This window comes from Ursus americanus, chromosome 8 (assembly GCF_024610735.1).
Source record: "Ursus americanus isolate L20-20 chromosome 8, mUrsAme1.1.p, whole genome shotgun sequence".
In the NCBI taxonomy this organism is placed as follows: domain Eukaryota; kingdom Metazoa; phylum Chordata; class Mammalia; order Carnivora; family Ursidae; genus Ursus; species Ursus americanus.
Window position 1 is genome coordinate 3,512,032 of NC_142134.1, and position 18,853 is coordinate 3,530,884.

At 38.4% G+C, this 18,853-nt stretch overlaps 1 protein-coding gene across 3 annotated transcripts in view; it reads left to right on the forward strand.

Annotated features, from left to right (window-relative positions):
- PPP3CA (protein phosphatase 3 catalytic subunit alpha) overlaps window positions 1-18,853 on the forward strand; it is a 304,076-nt gene that overhangs the window by 137,306 nt on the left and 147,917 nt on the right. For all 3 annotated transcript variants that reach the window (XM_045792535.2, XM_045792517.2, XM_045792526.2), the window contains one exon: window positions 7,881-8,081. In XM_045792535.2, the coding sequence (XP_045648491.1) occupies window positions 7,973-8,081 (109 nt within the window). In that variant the 5' untranslated portion in view covers window positions 7,881-7,972. The remainder of the gene's footprint in view (window positions 1-7,880; window positions 8,082-18,853) is intronic.

The window sequence follows — 18,853 nt, forward strand, 5'->3', positions numbered from 1 at the left end:
GCGCCTGGGTGGCACAGTCCTTAAGCGTCTGCCTTCGGCTCAGGGCGTGATCCCAGCGTTCTGGGATCGAGCCCCACATCAGGCTCCTCCGCTAGGAGCCTGCTTCTTCCTCTCCTACTCTCCCTGCTTGTGTTCCCTCTCTTGCTGGCTGTCTCTCTCTGTCAAATAAGTAAATAAAAAAAAAATCTTAAAAAAAAAAAAATAAATAAAATAAAAAAATTAGAGAGTACACTCTTACAAAATGACACATCTTCAATTATATATTTTAAATTTTAAGTATTTAATTTACTTAATATTTAAATTAAAATATTTAATATTTATTTAAATTCTTAGTTTAATCTGAACGTTCAATATCATATATGTTAAAGATCAGTAAATATAATTTTGCTTTAATTGTGTATACATATAAATAATTTGTGATTGGCATGCAATGGATTTGTGCATATAACTTTTTTATTTTAACAACAAAAAATCAGATTTTATATAAGCTTTTCAGTAATGCTGAAATGTTTTGAAATTCTTAAAATATAACTTTTGTCAAATCATTTTTCATGTTGAATCATTATTACATAATTTATTATGTAAGCCAATTGCAACTTTTCTAGTAATTAAATGAACCAAACAAAATATCAAAACTTCAGAGGAGTTTTGTGAAAGAACTACCCAATCCTACATGTGGACGGGATCGTGGACTGTCTCCCATGCCTGTGTCCTTGAGTCCTTAGATGTAAGAACACAGAGTAGCCAGAGAGTAAGAATAGCCATACATAGATAGGATAAGGAGTAGCTATGTATCAATAAGCCTATTTAAATGAAAAGTATTTTGAAATTCAGATAATAAAGGAAGCTCTGATTATACTGTTAAGGTACTCATTTTCACTGATCAATTATTAAATCCCTTGTAGTTAGAACAATAATTCTTTTAATTAGCATCTGATCTTTATTAAAGAATTGCTTTAGCACATTTCAGATTTAGGTTCAAAAGTACTGAATATAATAAAAATTTTGTAAACCAGAGGAAAAAAGATCCCTTATTTTAATAAACGTTTCGAGTATCATACTGCCCTTTTATTAACAGTTCGGGGAAGTTACATAAAATACCATTGTGCTATATTTGCACGTCAACATTCAGGAAAACCAAATGAGGTATCCAGTTTGCTAGTGAAATGATCAGTACGCATACTGTGTCTAAAACCGAGTCCATTTTAAGGCTCAGATTCTGAGTGGTGGTATCAGAGGAGGCGGGTAAGGAGGTCTTTGCTCTAAGGATGGAGGAGTTCATCATAGGTGTAGGAAAAAAACACGAGTAAATTAATAAATTGGGGTTTTATTTATAGATTTACTGTGAAGTTTTTTTTTTTTTTTTTTTTTAGTTTAAGTGGGAGCGGATGTTTCTGTTTACAAGATTAATATTCAACCACACTTGAGATGAGCAAGCATATTTTAATTTGACAGACATTAATGTCTGTAATGAAAGCCAGAGACTTTCAAACAAACAAGTGATGAATGTCCACAGGAGTTGCATAAGTAGGGCCCTAGTAAATAAGTTCCTACAGTGTTTCTTAGAGGCTGGCTGTGGTTAATTTTTAAGCTGTCTCTCCTAGAAAATGGTTTGTATATCTTTGCATATAGACATGATGTGCATGGATAAACATGTATCCCCGTACTGACAGAATTTTTTTAAACCCAGAAGGATGTAAGTCAAACCTAATGGCTCAATATTAGAACCCAAGCAACATTTAGTGAAAAGTCACCAGTATTTCCTTTTACATATCTCGTCCCTCTTTATTCAGAAGCAAGATCAGATTTCAGAGTAATTTTATTTACTGACAAATGAGTTACTTCTGTGTATTTTAGCTGGCACATTGTATCTTAAAGTTAGTATACTCTGTTTTTCATTACTTACCTTAAAGGCTGAACCTCCTTTTCCGGAGTCACCTAAAAAAATGATATATTTATTATATACTTCAGATGGAAGAAAGGTGTGTTTGTATCTAAAAGTTTGTAGGAACCCACACATAGCCTTCAAGTAGATAAGACACTTTTCCCCCCCTTACTAATTACATCATCTCTCATTTTCTTTAAATTTTGTTCTTCAGTTTTGCAGTTTAACTGCCTGACGTTGAATAGTAGGTAAGCTTACGAGGTGCTTGATGATTGATCGATTGATTGATTGATGTGGTTTGATTAGAATAGTAGTTTGTGACGTATACTAATGTCCGTGAGGGAAAAATGGAGTGCCAGCTTATGGAGGTCACCCAGAATGTGTTTCAAGTTGTGTTTGACATGTGATATCCTTAAGCTGTTCTCTTAACATATGCCAACATAAGTGTCTTAGACAGCCCTGGCGCAGACAGTATCCGTGTGAAATATGGGACAAGAGCTGTTTCTGTGCACTTTCTGATGACAGAGAAGGATGGAATAAACATGTCTGGACTTGCAAAGACTTCGCATCTGCTATGGTTGGATTGACATTGTGGAACATGTTTGGGGGGTGGGAATTAAACTGCCTGGTATTTCATATGTCTTTACTTATGGTATAAATCTGTAAATCTCAGTCGGGACCTCACATCAGTTTACCCTGGACTTCTCTAAAACCATGCCTAGACAAGTTAAATCAGAATTTCTAGAGGTCGCGCCTCAGCATCATTTATTTTAAAAAATGATTCCAATGTGCGGCCAGTTTTGAGACAGTTTGAAGTATTGTAGGAACTAAATTTGAAACAGAAAAATTAGAGAATATACTTTCCACTCTCCCTATTTTCATTTCCTTGTTGAGAAGCATACATCATGGTCCAGTAATAATCGAGTACAAACCATTTATGCCATTTTAAGTGTTCTAGTATCCATATTAAAAAATAAGGAGGGATAGGTGAAATTAATTTTAACAGATCTTATTTAGCCAGTGTATCCTAAATCTTATTTCAACATGTAATCAACATAAAAATATTAATGGGATGTTTTACATTTCTTGTGTTTTTTTTTTTTTTTTTTTTTGTTTTGTTTTGTTTTGTTTTGTTTTGTATCAAGTGTTCTTAATCCAGTGCACATTGCCGGCTTGCAGCCGTCTCAGTTCGGACCAGCCACTTTTCAAGCGCTCAGCAGCCGTATGTTGCTAGTCAATTGGACAGAGCAGATTTAGAGGGTAAAGTGCTGGAATACAAACCAGGAGACCGAAAATTTAGTGTCGGTTTTGCCAATGACTAATCCTGTGACTCTGACAATTCACTTATTCTCTCTCTGGACTTCAGTTTCCTCTTATTTGATGTGAGGGTGTCAGGAGTCAATCTAAATGGAGAGAGTTCTAATTTTCTTCCAAGGATCCCAGGATTTGGTGAGCATGCCCCAACAGTCATCATAGGGAAGAAGAGAGGCTGGAAGTGAGAAAGTGAGCTGTGTTCCTTTTTTTTTTTTTCCTCTTTGGAGATACTTGAAGTGCCTTTTTTTTTTTTTTAATAAAAAAAATCAAAGTGGGCAAAGGTTTGAAAAACATCTCTAGGCTATATGTTTTCTTTATCCGTGATTCCTTCTTGTCAGCTTTTATGTGACTTCAGGAAGGGGTCAGGCAGCAGTTACGCTCTCTTCTTCCAGTGAAGGTATCACCGTGATGGTGACTCTTGGATATCTCCCATCGAATAGTAGGAATCCCTTTAATAGTGGCTAATGTGGCTCAGACTTGAGGAAGAGAAATCTCAGCTACCTAGATCTACCCCAGAGAGCAGATCATGTCCGGCTACTGGGGCACATAGTGGTCATCTAAACCTGATGTAGCCCAAATCACAGGAGGAGACCCCTGACTCTTTCAGAGGTATGGTCCCCATTGTCAGCCAGAACCTAGGGCTAGAATTACTCTGGCGTCCCGGCTTTTCTGACTTGGATTGTGTTTCTCTCTGATGAATGAATAATTGACAACTTTAGTAATCGTGATATAGATGCCAATATTGGATACACGTGATTTTGGTTCCCAGACTAGTAACCTTTCTCTGGATCGCGTAGATGAACTTTCTGATGGCATTAACAAATAGGAAATAAAAATACAAGATCATATTCTGTTCATTGGAAATCAGTCTCTGCCAGATTTCCACCATCAGTGACAAGGGAACTCGGTCCCAGTCCAGTATACTGTTTGCCTTGAAAGCTGCTGGTGTGCTTTATGTTGGGAGTCAGTTGAGGATGTATATATCCCAAATTTTAACTACTTTGCTGTTATATTTGAGGAAAAAAGAGTGACATCGAGTGGCGATTGTGAAGTGGAGAAAGCGGAGAGGGTTTCTGTCTATCTTAGGATACTTCTTTTTTTTTTTTTTTTTAATTTTATTTATTCGACAGGATAGAGACAGCCAGTGAGAGAGGGAACACAGCAGGGGAGTGGGAGAGGAAGAAGCAGGCTCATAGCAGAGGAGCCTGATGTGGGGCTCGATCCCATAACGCCGGGATTACGCCCTGAGCCGAAGGCAGACGCTTAACCGCTGTGCCACCCAGGCGCCCCTACCTTAGGATACTTCTAAGAAGACTATTATAACACCATACTTAATAGGCAATTATAAGAAAATTGGTTTGGGAAGAGTCAGCCAAATATCAACAGATATTTCTAAATTTTATTAGCATGTGTAAACTCAACTCCTTCAGTCCTGGCCCGCTCATGTAGCCATGAAAGCAACTTGTAATCTCAAAGCAATGGAGGGGAGGGAAAATCCAATCTTATTCTATCAAGTGTAGCCATTTTTACGAGGTAATGAAAGACATGTTTTCTATGCACATTGGATTCTTTGGCCTGAGTCGTTTTTGCTCGGTATTTGGCACATGACTGCAGGTAGGATGCTAGGTGAACAGAGAAAGCAAATAAATGTGACCTTTGTGAGGCTGGAATTCTCTTTACGAAGCCCAAGCGTGCACAGATACACAAATATTAGCCCACTCTTCTTTTTTGTCCCAGAAAACTCTCTCTGGCTTACAGCATCTCTGAGTTCCAACTACGGCGTCATCGCTGCGCATCTTGGTTCCCTGGGGGGCCTTACCATCTGTTTAACCGGTGAAGGGCCCCATCTCATCAGTGTCCCTACCATCCAGCTGGAAACAGAGCCCTCTGGTTGGCCTTTTTCCTCTCTTTTTTGCTCCTCTTTATTTGGAACCAACTCCTCTATGTCAGAGCAGGTGGCTTCACCTCAGCCAGGTACCTCGGATTAGCAATTACTGGAAGGTAAAAGATGGGCCTCGAAGAGGGAGCATCTGTCACCGCCGTGATCTTGGCGTCGGAGAGAGCCGAGGGGCTTGGACAAAGTCTGTTTCATGAAGGTGATGCCTCTCAGGGTGCTCTCCTTTTGCCTCTCACCTTCTTCAATCCTTCAGCTCTCTCAGGTTTAACCCTTTGATCTTCTTAAGTTTCGGAAGGCCAGCTAGTGCCTGGTGGCAGAGACCCACTGCCTTGATATGCCTGACAGTAACCCAGCGTCCTACCCTTCTGTGCTCCTATGAGTCTTGTCTGACAGCTTTGCAGCCGCTTAAACCTTCACAGTCACACAAGTCTTGTCTTAGGAAATCACTTGAAAGAAAAAAACAAGTTGGCTCTTTGCCTTACCCCAAGTGTCCTTTTGAAGTTTCTTCCTTTCCATTCCGCATCCTATGTCTGGGGGATTTTGAGGAGTTACCAGGTAAGATATTTTCTAATTTCAAACCATACGTAAAGACCCACGTAAAAAAAAAAAAAATGTGGCCGCTGAAACGTGGCCACATTTTCTTCACAAACATATCCGTTAGGTAAGAAAAAGCAGGGAAGGCAAAGAAACAAAAGCAACAAAATTACCCCCAAATGCCTGAAGTCTAATGACCTAAATTCCTCTGTTATTCTCCTCTGTGTTTAATTCTTGCGTTTGCTCTTGCCGTACACTATGCTTTGGCATTATGCATTTTGCGTTTTCATTTACATCGTGGTTTTGTATTTTAAATCTGTTCTACTCTCAGCTGCCCCAAATAATTTTTGAAAATAAATGCGATCTTTATAAGAAACGTCTCTCAGTATTTGTTAGAATTGCGATTCTAAAAAGTGATTTCCCCCTGACTTTACGGTTACTAAGCATGGTCTCAAGTCCTTTTTGAGAAGCAGAGTGGTGTAGTCGTTGACACAGTTTTCCTGGCATCGAACTGCTGGAGTTGGTACTCGTTGGGTCTACATATAAATCGCTAGGAGATTGTCTTGGGCGAAGTGCTTAATATTTTTAAGCCTCAAGTGTCTCCCCACAGTAATGCTGCAAGGACTAAGAACACTGATATGTAAACACATGTGCATACGTCTTACTCATCTCACAGTTTTCCTGTTGTGTCTGCCTTTATTACCCAAATGATGCCTGGCATAAAAGAAACACTCTATAAATGTTAGCTACGGATGTTACTACCTACTTTCGTTATTATAACAATGCTCAGATAGATGTAATCCCCAATCTACAGGTGAGGTAACTGAAGCCAAAGGAGTTATTTCACTTGCCCAAGGTCATAAAACTGGTGAGTGTACAAAGCCAAGGCTTTGCACCCGGGTTCACCTGACCACAAAAGCTTCATGCTTATCCACTGAGTGTATGTCTGCCACTTCGTTTGGGCTGCATAGTTAAATAGATATGCTTGGATCATTAAGAGAATCAAGTCGCATCCATTAGGATACGTTCACTTCCTGATTTTCCTTTTCTTGTAAGTACTTATAATTTCTCTTGGATAATCAATCTATACTGTTAGATTGCACAAAATTTGTTGCTGTAGCTCTACCATAAATCTTGCTCCTCGAGAGACGCTTTTAGGAAGTTAGGGAGCTAGCTTTATTCCTGAATATCAAGTGTTCTTCCTAAGAGAGGAGCCATCATATGGAGATGTTCTTATGCATATGGCCTAATGCAATGGCAGCTGAAAGTTTCATGAAACTGTGTTTATGGTCCTTCTAGACATTTCTAATAGATCTGAGTTGTTTTCCAGTCATGACTCCTCATGTAAAACAGACAAACAATGACTCACTCTCACTGAAGGGGCTTATTGGCCATTTATCAGAAATTTAACCTTTATGATACCACGTCTGACCATGGACCTTTGGATGTCCTGGCACATTGTAGAAGTTTAGTGAATATCCTTCAGCTGAATGAGTGAACGAATGTATTCACAGATGTAAAGAATGGCAGTACCTACAAGAGAGCTTCATACTGTTAAGGTATGGGGGTAGGCATGGGGGTGTGGGTGAAAGAGAGAATGGTTGGTTTGGGTTTGAGCAATACGTTGTGTTTGTTGTTATATCATACTCCTAAATTCCTGCGTCTCCTCCCCGACACCATATTATCCTTCACTGTTCAGGATGATCCCTTGTTACATCTGCACACAAATCCTCATTCCCTGTTTAATATTCAGTGCATTTTTGCCTTTTTGCTCTCAGATTTCTGCTCTCTCCTTAAACAGTGAGTCAATCAGTTTACTCAGAGGTGTGACTTTAGTTGAAGGGGCAAATCTGTCTGGCAGACCTTTTCCCAGTGGAGAAACATCTTCTCCCGAATTAGTTATGGTTGGATGCACACAAACTATTTTCTTTTGTCGAATTGATTATTGTGTAACAGAAACATCTCTCTCTCTCTCTCTTTTTTCTTTATTAACTTAATCAGGATCTTCCAGATGAAAGAGATGGGTACTGGGTAAATAAGAAATGTAAATTTCCTTTCAGCAATCACATTACATCCAGAATCAAAGAAAGAAGGCAGTCTTTAATTCTTGACAGCCCTTGATTTTATTTTAATGTGGGAACTTTTAAAATACTCCAATAGGTGGTTAGTGACAGAGAGAGACACTTGGCAGTTATTACTGAATTTTTATTGGGTTTGGCTAATGTAATAATTTGACTTTTTCTTTCTCAGCTGTCCCATTTCCTCCAAGTCATCGGCTTACAGCAAAAGAAGTGTTTGATAACGATGGAAAACCTCGTGTGGATATCTTAAAGGCACATCTCATGAAGGAGGGCAGGCTGGAAGAGAGCGTTGCATTGAGAATAATAACAGAGGGGGCTTCCATTCTTCGACAGGAAAAGAATTTGCTGGATATTGATGCACCAGTCACAGGTAAGTCCTGAGGATGGAGACTGCCCTCTTGTAGCCACACTTTGTTCTTAACATCAAATAAAAAAATCCTAGATACCAATGAGTCTTCAAATACCTTTTTCATCTTACTCTTTAACTATCAAATTATTATTGACAGTTGAAGGACTAAAGCTATGATACATACATAACTATTTTTGTTTCATGTGTTGAGTATCTGTAAGATGGTGATGCTCAAAAGAGTGTTGTGTAATTCAGAGGTGATGAAGGTATTCTGTAGTCATACTTTACTTTGGGGCTGATCTTGTTTATTGGTGGGAACACCATTTGGCACAGAGGACACAAAATATTCGTTGGGAAAGATTGGACCAGGTACACGGAGACTTCCACTGTGGTTGAGTAAGTGACTGAGTGTAAGCGATGGTTCCCCACGTGCTGTCGCCAGACTAGCATTATCAGCTCATCCCTTGGAAACTTGTTAAAATGTAAATTCTTAGGTCCCGCACCAAACAACTGAATCGTGTTCTCTGAGGGAGGCCGTTTCTGTTTCATTGAGCCCTCTAGGAGACACCGATGCACATTCAAGTTTGACAACCCCTGGTGTTTAGGGAGAAGCCAAATTTCATGCCTTCCTATAGTATTCCCTGCCTAGAAAATGTCTTCACTCTGAGTTTTTTGCTCTGTTACTTCTTACGGGCAGATGCATATTTTTAGTATAAGTGTAACTTCTCTTAGTCCATCAAAATTAAATCTTGTCCAGAAAAAATGTTGCATGGTGTAGAGGGTCAAGTATTAGAGACTTTTGATCTATCTTTTGTAGAGTTTGCTAAACTTGTAAGTTTTCATTTTTTAAGAGGCTAAAAAATATTTGTTTTCTCCTTAATTATCATTCTGGCAAAGGAAGAAAAAATAGACACAGAATATTGTCCTTTTCAAAAAAAGGGGATATTTTAAATATTTCACATATACTACTGATTGCTTCTTTCTTCCAAAACTTTATTACTTACATGATTGGCCTTCAAAGGTATATTTGCATGTTACTATTAAGAGCAAAATAAGCTCTCTAGAATACCAGACCAGACCAGACCTTCTTTGGTCAAAATGTCCCAAATGGTTCTTATTCCAAAGAAATTGACATTCCTGATGTTTTATTTTTGGTTGGTAATGTAATTTTTCTTGTTTGTAATTCAAAAAATATAATGGATGTGTTTGGGGTCAGGCAGCAGGAGAAATTAGCTCCAGTGGTGTTAACTCCGTTTTGGGCAGTGGTGAGTAAATCAGGCCATGGATTCACTCTGTGTGTGTCACTGTGAACCCCATTTTCCATGTGTTAAAATGAAGTCATGCTTTATTATCTGCAACTCATAGACACTGTGAAAAAAAGACAAAACAAATGTAAACATGCTTTACTTTCTTAGATACTAAAATACCAAATTTGTTTAGTATCCAAATACTAGTTCAGAAGCCACCAGCAAAAAATAAAACAAAAAACCAAACCAAAACAACAACAACAAAAAACTACTTTAAAAATTGGCTATAAATTCCACTTATAAATTAATGATAAAATATTAGATTTAAGTGACATCTTTATCATTAAGCTTGTTTTTGTTAACAATAAATGGCTTGATATTTTGAGTTTATTTTTTATTTCACATGATCATGCGTGACTTGCAATGAAGAATTCATGTTAAGTTCACCAATGAGCCCAGTAGGTGGTAATGGAGGTGATAATTATAAATTAAAGAAACACGTAAAATAGATATTTAGGGCAATGTGTTTTCTGGGATGCCGTCAGCTCTTCTCTTTGATTAGGCTCTGTCCTGCAAGAACACATAGAGAAAATTCTGGAAGAGTCAGATTTAGGATGTTTTATTCCAGAAACCTTCTGGAGTCCATGGGCTGTTTGCCCCCATGTTCAATACAGATCACACTGGGTTCTTTCTAGTGAGATACCAGCTGACAGTTTGGCAGAGTTTGGGATATAGCTATGAAGAGACTTTGGAATCAGGACTCAATCATGTATAGCATTCCCAGGGAGAGAAAAAAAAACAAAGCCTTTCAGACAGTGACAGAAGCAGCTATGGAGACATCACAGAACATGTAACACTAGTGAAATATAATCCGAGCAGGAAAAACTTTTCTCTAGAGGAGTGTTTATATTTCATAACAAAGGCAGGATCCCAAGGAACCTCTGGTAGATTCCATTGTAGTGATCTCTTTTCCTCTTTTCTGGGAACATAAGGATATGGAATCATAGTGACAAAGGGGATAGAAAAAAAATTATTTTCACATTTGGGTTAAAGGGAAAAAGAAAAAAAACCTTTTGCATATAATTCACCAGAAAGCTAAATTTATAGCTTCATATCCCAACCCATGAGCTTCCGAGCAAAAGCTGAAACTTGCAGAAATGCAAAATGAAAGCAGGATACGTTGATCAGAGAATATGACAATCCCTTTTATTTCCAGATACTTCTTATAAGAATCTGAACTAGCAGTATAATGTGTATTTTTAAATGTTTTTTGTTTGTTTTTTTGAGAGAAAGAGAGAGGAGGGGCAGAGAGGGAGCGGGAGGGAGAGAGAATCCCAAGCAGACTCCCCACCGAGAGCGGAGCCTGGCAGGATGTGGGTCTCCATGTCACAACCTTGAGATCATGAACCTGGGCCAAAATCAAGAGTCGGATGCTTAACCGACTGAGCCACCCAGGCTCCCCATGTATTTTTAAACTTAGAATATTTGTTGCTTAGATGACTGAATCAGTAAGTTTGTACTTTTATTACTGATGCTAGGCTATGCAATAAAAGGCATAGTTTACACTTAAAAATCTTCAGGATAGAGTACTCTTTATGTAGTTTAGAGCTCCACACTTAGGAAAGATGGAAAACTTAATTCAGAGGTGAAGGAAGAAGAGGAAGAAGAAGGAAGTAGAAGAGGGAGGGGAGAAGGAAAATAATATAGAGATATTATTTTATATAATATGCAAGTGATATATATATGTGATATACAAATGAGAATAAGAGGTATAATGTACAAATGAGAACCTGTGAAAAAGGTTAAGAGGAAAGAAGCAAGGACTTTTAACGTAGTGGGAAAAGCCTGAAGCCTGACAACATGGTGGTATTCAAGTGGTGTTAGTAATAATCTCTCACCTGCATATGTGAGGTTCCTGAAAATGGCGAGGTGAATGAGTCCTGCTAGAAACTGAGCAGTAACTTCTTATGTGGAATTCGCCTTTAAGTGGACTAGATCTGTAAACTCTCTGAGTGAAACAAATGACAAGTATTTCGTAGTTATACACAGAAGCCCTTCCCCACTTTCCCTCTAGTCCTCCCCACTCCTTGTTTTTATTCATAAAAATGTTTCACTCACAAATGCTTGGAAAAGAGTCTTGCTAAGATCTGTGCCATGGTTGTGTCCATTTTGAGAAAAACCTAGAAATTAGTATTCTAGTTATTTGAAATCTGGACATTATTTCATTCCTTGAACGGGTCTTTCATGTTTAAATGAACCAAGCTGCCCAAATCACCTTCCCCCCCTTGAAGTGTTTATAACGTAGTGAAAGGTTTATAGTCATTTAGGATTTTCTTTACCCTCCAAATTCTGTACATTTTATTTGAGGGAAGAAGAACCGGGAAGCTGCCTTGTCCTAACGTGGCCTTTTGCATGTGTCCCTCTGGAGGAGATAAAGCGCGGTGTACCTTGCCCTCCACAGGGTAGATTTAGATAAACCAGTAACCTGGTTTATATGGAGGTTAATAGAGGTGACGATTAGCCAGGGGTCCGCAGTCAAGACAAAGGAGGTGCGAGGCATGTTTTGCTCTTTTCTCTAAAATAACTTGCCTGATTAGAATGGTAGCTGTTTCAGAGATTTAATTTGAAGAATGTGTTTCTGTGTTGGAGGCATTCTGTCAAGGAATGTATTTTCCTTCTTTGACTCTTTTATGAAAATTCAGTTGAATTTATCTTTGTTTACTTGTAACATACAAATGTAACGTTAAAACGTGTAGCCAAACGTCAGTGTGGCCACTTGCTATGGACTGAATATTCGTGCCCTCCCACCCCCAATATTCAGATGCTGATGCACTAATCCCCAATAGGATGGCTTTCTAGGGTAGGCCTTGGGGAAGGAATTGGGTTTAGATGAGGAGATGGGGGTGGAGCCCCTATCACGGGATTAGTGCATGTGCAGGAAGCTGAAGAGATGAGAACTCTCTCTGTTCCACCTGAGGATACAGTAAGATGGTCATCTACAAACCAGAATAGTGTCCTCATCAGACAGTAAATATATGCCAGCACCTTGATCTTGGACTTTCCAACCTCCAGAACTGTGAGAAATGTTTGTTGTTAAAGGTACCCGGTCTACAGTGTTTTCCTGAAGCAGCCTGAACCAAGATACAATTCATTTTGGGAATTCAATTTAATGCATATTTATTGAACATTTACCTTGTACAGGTGATGTGGGTTATACAGAGATTAATAAGACCTGGTCTCTGCTCTCCAGGGGCTCAGAACAGGGTAAGGACAACAGAGATTTTGGCCAAAGATACATATATCACACTATTGATTAAATTACAAAATATGACCTAGATTTATTCAAGCAAAGGAAGAAGTATCCAACGGGAGGTAGCTAGTTCAAATCCAAAAAGTTTTCCTATCTACTAAATGGCTAAGGTTTCCCTTGGACAGTGCCCCCTGATCATTATATTCTATCTTTGAGTGAAAGAAACTGTTAAATAACTCAGACCCAGGGGCACCTGGGTGGCTCAGTGGGTTAAGCAGGGAGTCTAATTCTCCCTCTGACCCTCCCCTCTCTCATGCTCTCTCTGTCTCTCTCAAATAAATAAATAAAATCTCTAAAAAAAAAAAATAGCCAAGATCCTAGCTATCTTGATTAGGGATTGAGAACTCCTTTAGAAGTTTCAGAACTATGGATGGCGTCCTTGACCAGAACACTCAAGGTCTGGGCAGGGAGTCAGACACAAAAACAGATAATCCCTGTATAATTTGTTAAGAACTGTAATGAAGGTGCCTATGCACTTAGTGTGGGAACTCAGAAAAAAGAATGCAGGGAAGCCAAGAAAGTTTTGACAGATTTCATTATATTTGAACTGGATCAGATCTGAGAAGTAAAATTTTACTCTGTGAAGGGTATTTTGAGCAGAGACAACTGCATATCAAAGGCACTGGTGGTTTTTTGGTTTTTTGATTTTTTCTGTAAAGTGGTAAGACATGGTTTTGAAGGTTTGCTGTGGGAAGCCAGGGTCTCAGAAGGGGTGAGGGTGGGGGGAGACTGAGGTTGGAAGGTCGGGTTGGGTAGGAGTCTCTGGCAGGCAGCACTGAGACATTCCGATACTGTTCTATGGCGCTGGAGAGTCTAGGGGTCTTTGAGCAGGGAGTTACATAATCAAGTGTGTGACTGGAATCACATCCTGGAAGAGATCAGTGGAATGAAGTGGGAAGGAACTCTTGGGAGAGGCTTTGGTTAGGAGCCTCTCATATTCTCCCAGAGAAGCCAAAATGATGCCTTTGGCAGGGTAGGGGATTTGGATGTGATTTTGATTACAGGTCTTTTAAAAAATGATAGTTAATACTAATCTTAAAAGATCTGATAGTTTGTACTTAAAAATCAGTGTTCCCTAAAGAATTCTTGAATAGGGTAGGTGGTTTATGCAAAGATCCAAATTCCTACATTTCTCCTCGAAGTTTTCATGCTTTTCTGTTTTCCCTTCGACTCAGCAGAGAACATTCCCCATATTTGTAAAGCAAAAGCAGACCAGAAGCTTAGGTTTCTGAATCGAGTGATTTAGGAGTCATGTTCTGCTCTCTGGGCTGAGGGGATAGGCCAGCATCAGCCGGGCAAACTGCTAATCTCTCCAGTTTGTCTGTTTCCTGCAGGGGGGGATTTGTCCCTGGGGCAGCAAAGGATTCCCTCAGTGGCTGTGTCTGCCACTTAGCATGTCAGGCAGTTGCCAGGAGAACCCTCTGGCTTTGTTCCTGGATGTGAGAGTGGACCAGGGGCCAAGCTGAAGGTCATGGCATTCCTTCCCTTGCAGCAGCTGACGTCAATTAGGAGAATTCCCCATGCCTTTACTCTGGGGAGAGTTAAGTGGGGATAAGAATCCAGTGTCTTTTGAGACCTAAAAGATCAGTGTTTATTCTCCTCATACTATCATTTATCACTATCAAAGCCTAACGTGGCCTTAGTTTATATGGGGATAAAATATGACTTCTGGGGCATTTTGCCCACTTAGATTTCGGTGGCCAAATCTCGAGGGCTGAAGCCGGAGGCCTATTTTGGTACCCAGCCCACTGCTGGCAGTCAGCACATTTGAGCCCCAGCCTGAGGCTGTTAACGCATCATTTTGAAGTCCTTATTCCCCTTAATTTTGACCCTTGATTAAAAAAAAAAAAAAAAAAGACAATGTTGATAAAAGGTCACTGCATCAGAGCCAGAGTCCTTTTCCATGAGGTGTTTATCTCTCTGGTTTTGCAAGGTTGGTTTTAGGGAAACCATCTTAAACAGGAGAAAAGGGAGTCTTAGCAGTTTGAGTCAGTGTTTCTCAAAATTGAGCACAGATCAGAATCACCTGAGGGACTTTATTAAACACAGGTTGCTGAGTGCCACCTCCAGAGCTTCTGATTTAGGAGGTCTGGAGGTGGGCCTGAGAATTCGAATTTCTAACAGCTTCCAGGGTGGTGATGATACCCTTCACCCTGGACCGCACTGTGGTAACCACTGGGCTAAGCGGCTGGCCTGAGGTCTCCCAGCTAGTAAGCCGAAAACCTTGTTTTGAACAGGCATCCATCTGCATACCTCATGCTTACTGATCATTCTATATCTATTACACACACTGTTCTGCCTCTGTATAAGATTTTTTTAAATCAAGCATTTTCAGTTTCTTTCACTAGAATTTGTTCTTGTTTATTACTAAAAAAAGGCTAAGAATGCTATTAAAGGTTCTCAAGAAATAGAAAAAAATATTTGGTTGTTGATAATGATTGGTTATATTTTAAATAAAAATGTATTGCTATAATGCAAGGGGGCAAGACAAAACAATAGTGCTTAGCATATTTGGGGCACCGAGTTTATCTATGCAGTTTTTCTCAGTGAAAAACCTTCATAGTACTTTCTTTTACAAGCTCTCCAAGAGTGGACTGTAGAGAAAGCTATGGCTGGGACAGTTAATAAACGGAAAAAAAGGGAAGACTGAGATCAAAAGCATCTTTAAGGGAATTGTTTGATAATGAATGGAGTATTCTATTAAGAATAGCTGAGCCATAGTCCTTCAGCACTCGTGTGTAATGAATGAGTCAGTAATAATCTGTTGACATCAGTAAACTTGTAACACCATCCAGAGGAAACATTTGACAGTCATTACGCTTACATCATAATTACCATGAACAGATATTTCGCTTTAAGATGCAGTGTGCCCTGTCCTTTTCAGTTTGCCATAAATCGGTACTGTAGTTGTTTTCTTTATTCTTTTTTCCTTTTTTTTTTTTTAAGATTTTATTTGTCTGTCAGAGAGAGAGCTAGTGAGAGAGAGAGCACAAGCAGGGGGAGCAGCAGGCAGAGGGAGAAGCAGGCTCCCCGCTGAGCAGGGAGCCCGAAGCGGGACTCCATCCCAGGACCCTGGGATCATGACCTGAGCCGAAAGCAGACGCTTAACCAACTGAGCCACCCAGACGTCCCATCTGTAGTTGTTTTCATAGGAATAAAAATGCATAGAACTATTATCCTTAAAACCTGAAAGTTACCCCTTGGAGTAATAATATTCTGATTGCTTTGGAGAAAGTTGAAATATATTAATATATTGTAATCAATATTACCACAGCTTGAAGAGAAGTAGTGTTTCAGATAATACCAGAATTCTTTCATATAAAAAGAGCATTCTTCCTGATATCTCCAGGGAAAAATGTAGATGCTCTTTTGTCTAGCCAGATTATATCCGTGTTTCCAATCTCATCTCATGTTACATTTTCTCCTTGAAGTGTCCCTAATAATTTCAAACTCCATTGATTTTATTTTCTTGTGGGCCAGTCATGTTTATAGGTTTTAATGGACATTCCCAGATACTGGTCACAGACTGGTTCTGGTTTATGACAAAGTTTTTGTTGGCCCAGAGTAAAATTATCTGTTTCAATTTAGTAAGAATGCTTTCTTTTTGTATATGAAAGTACGGTGATAGTAGATGGTAGTTGTTTTTTTTTATAGCTTTTTGGTGAACGAATTAATGAGTTACTTTGTTGTAAGGCTAATATTTAAGTTCTTGTTTTTCCCAGTTGCTGTTATAAACACTGTACTTTCTAACTTGTAGTTTTCACACAACCCTAGGAAGGAAGTACTGTTATCAGCTCCATTTTACCAATGAAGAAACTGAAGCTCAGTGGGGTATGGTATCTAAGTTTACCCATCTAGAAGGTGCCAGAACTGGTATTAAAGCCCAGACAAGTTCAACTGCGTCTGTTCCCATTTTATTTGGGCATAGAAGTGTACTTTATAGGTCCATAGAATTGTTAATTCTGGGAGTAATCATATGGTGTCGCATTTAACAGTATTGTACTGGTTTTTTAAAATTGTTTCATACTGTTATCCTATTAAATGTTAACATTTAAGGATATAGATCTTGTGTTATGGTTTTGTGGCTGTTTCCCCATTTCAAAATAAATTTACTGTAAATGCACTGCTGATTTGCACATAGTAAATTATGAAAATAATGCAATGGAGGCCTACAAGCCCCTCTCAAAGAGAGTACATACCCCTGTATGTGTGCAGATATGTCTGTTTCCGTGTGTGTCAGTGTCATCATTTAAATGAGCATTGTCTTTTTATTCTGTTCTTTTCTCCTGAATAGCTATTTGTTTATTTGTGTCTTAAGTGGAGGATTTTGGACATTTGAGATTCTGGATAAATAAAATAGATGAACTTGCCAGAAGTAGCTTCTTATAGAAAAATCTGTGGTTTAATTAGTGGATCAGTAAGGGGAAAATAATATTAAATTTTGAGGCAGCTGCTTTACCACTGTTTAAAATGACTATCTTGGCATATAAAATATATTACTTAAAATACTAAATACTTTCATGCACATATTCTTGCCAATGTTAAGATCTATTCCGTGAGAGAAGGGCTTTAGGCAGTTCAGTCCTGACTGTTTTCTGTGTGGGGGTCAGATAGCTTGTCCTTCTACTCTTTTGTCCAGCTGTCCACCAGCATCGCTGAGTGAACAGGGTCTCATGAAATAACGTGAAGGCCATGGAGAGGTTTGAGACATGAATCCACCTGTTGAAGAGGTAAAACACACACACACACACACACAAAAGCACACAAAAAAGCACACAAAAACCAAGAACTATCAAAAGTTCAATGTTCTTTTTTTAATATTAAATGCTAAAAAGGAAATGTTACGCATATATATTTATTATTAAATGTTATATATATATATATGTGTGTGTATATATATATATCTCCAAAAGTAAATTACAAACTGGTAGCAAGTCTCCTTTAAGTTGCTTTTATCATATGAAAATAAAATGTGGTTTGTAGAAATAGGATTTTACGGATTATATGACAATAGAAAAAGACAACAAACCAATCCCACATCCAGGGGGTAATCAAACCTTTTTCAGAGATTTTTATGAAACAGCATCGTATTTTAATATTCTGAACAAAATTTAAATTCCTGCTATCATGTGGTCATCTTTTGACTTTAGTTCGGTGTATAATATGCTTCCCTGTAATTAATTTCTGTTCATAGTTGATATTGTCGTCCATGTATTAGCCAGTTTTAGACATAGCAGCATTGTTTCATTCTGTTCCTTAAGATATTTAAGGTTTGGACACCAAGGCTTTTTTTTAAACCTCAACTTCATGAGAGTCTTATATGAAGGCAAAAAGAAACTTGACCTCTTTTCTCTTTCTTTAAGCTTTTCTTAATTTTTTTTTCTAATGCTGTCTTCTGAATTGTCTTCTTTCTTGTTTATAATGAACAAAGCCCTGTGAAAGAGTAAAATGAGGATTAATGAGAAGGACAACTGTAGGTAAAAATAAGGAAAGATAAAATTATTAACCAGACTTTCTTTTCCTGTTATGGCTCCATTAGTAGTTTTTTGTTTTGTTTTTTAAAATAATATTGATGTCAAGTCACTGTTTGATTTACAGCGCCTTTCTTTTCAGATTCGTATTCTTTGTTATATTCACGACAGTATTGTTGTGTTCTTTGGATTTTGTGATTAATGTCAGACATTTTGATATTAAAAAATTGATCTGGAATTCATGAATTTGATTCCATTTCAGAAACGCAGTTGTTGACGCGATCTCAGTCTGTGCTCTCTGATTTGAGATGCCATCTGGTGGTATACATTCCACACCTCAGAGTTGTACTTTTCACTGCCATCAGTCTTGATCCTTCATTGCTTGTGAAGGTGAATATTTGTTGAAATGACTTGCAAAGACGTTTGTTTCCATTTCAAACAAAGGATCTTTTGTACCTTACTTTCTGTTTCTCAAAGTAATATGCCTGTGTGCTTTGGTCTTTATTAGCATAATCTGATTCTTTCTTAAAAAAACATTGACTTTGAATATCAGGCTCCAATTTTAGGAACTCAATTTAGCTCACAGAAATTTGTAGACATTCAGCATCTCCTTTAAGATCCTAATTACATATGTTTTTCATTTTATTTTTAAATGGTAAATCTGATTGGATATTTGGATATCATGTGACGAATAGGAGATTACCAGATAATCATAAACATGAAACAAATTATTCATTTAAAATTCTTTTCCTCATATTTTAAACA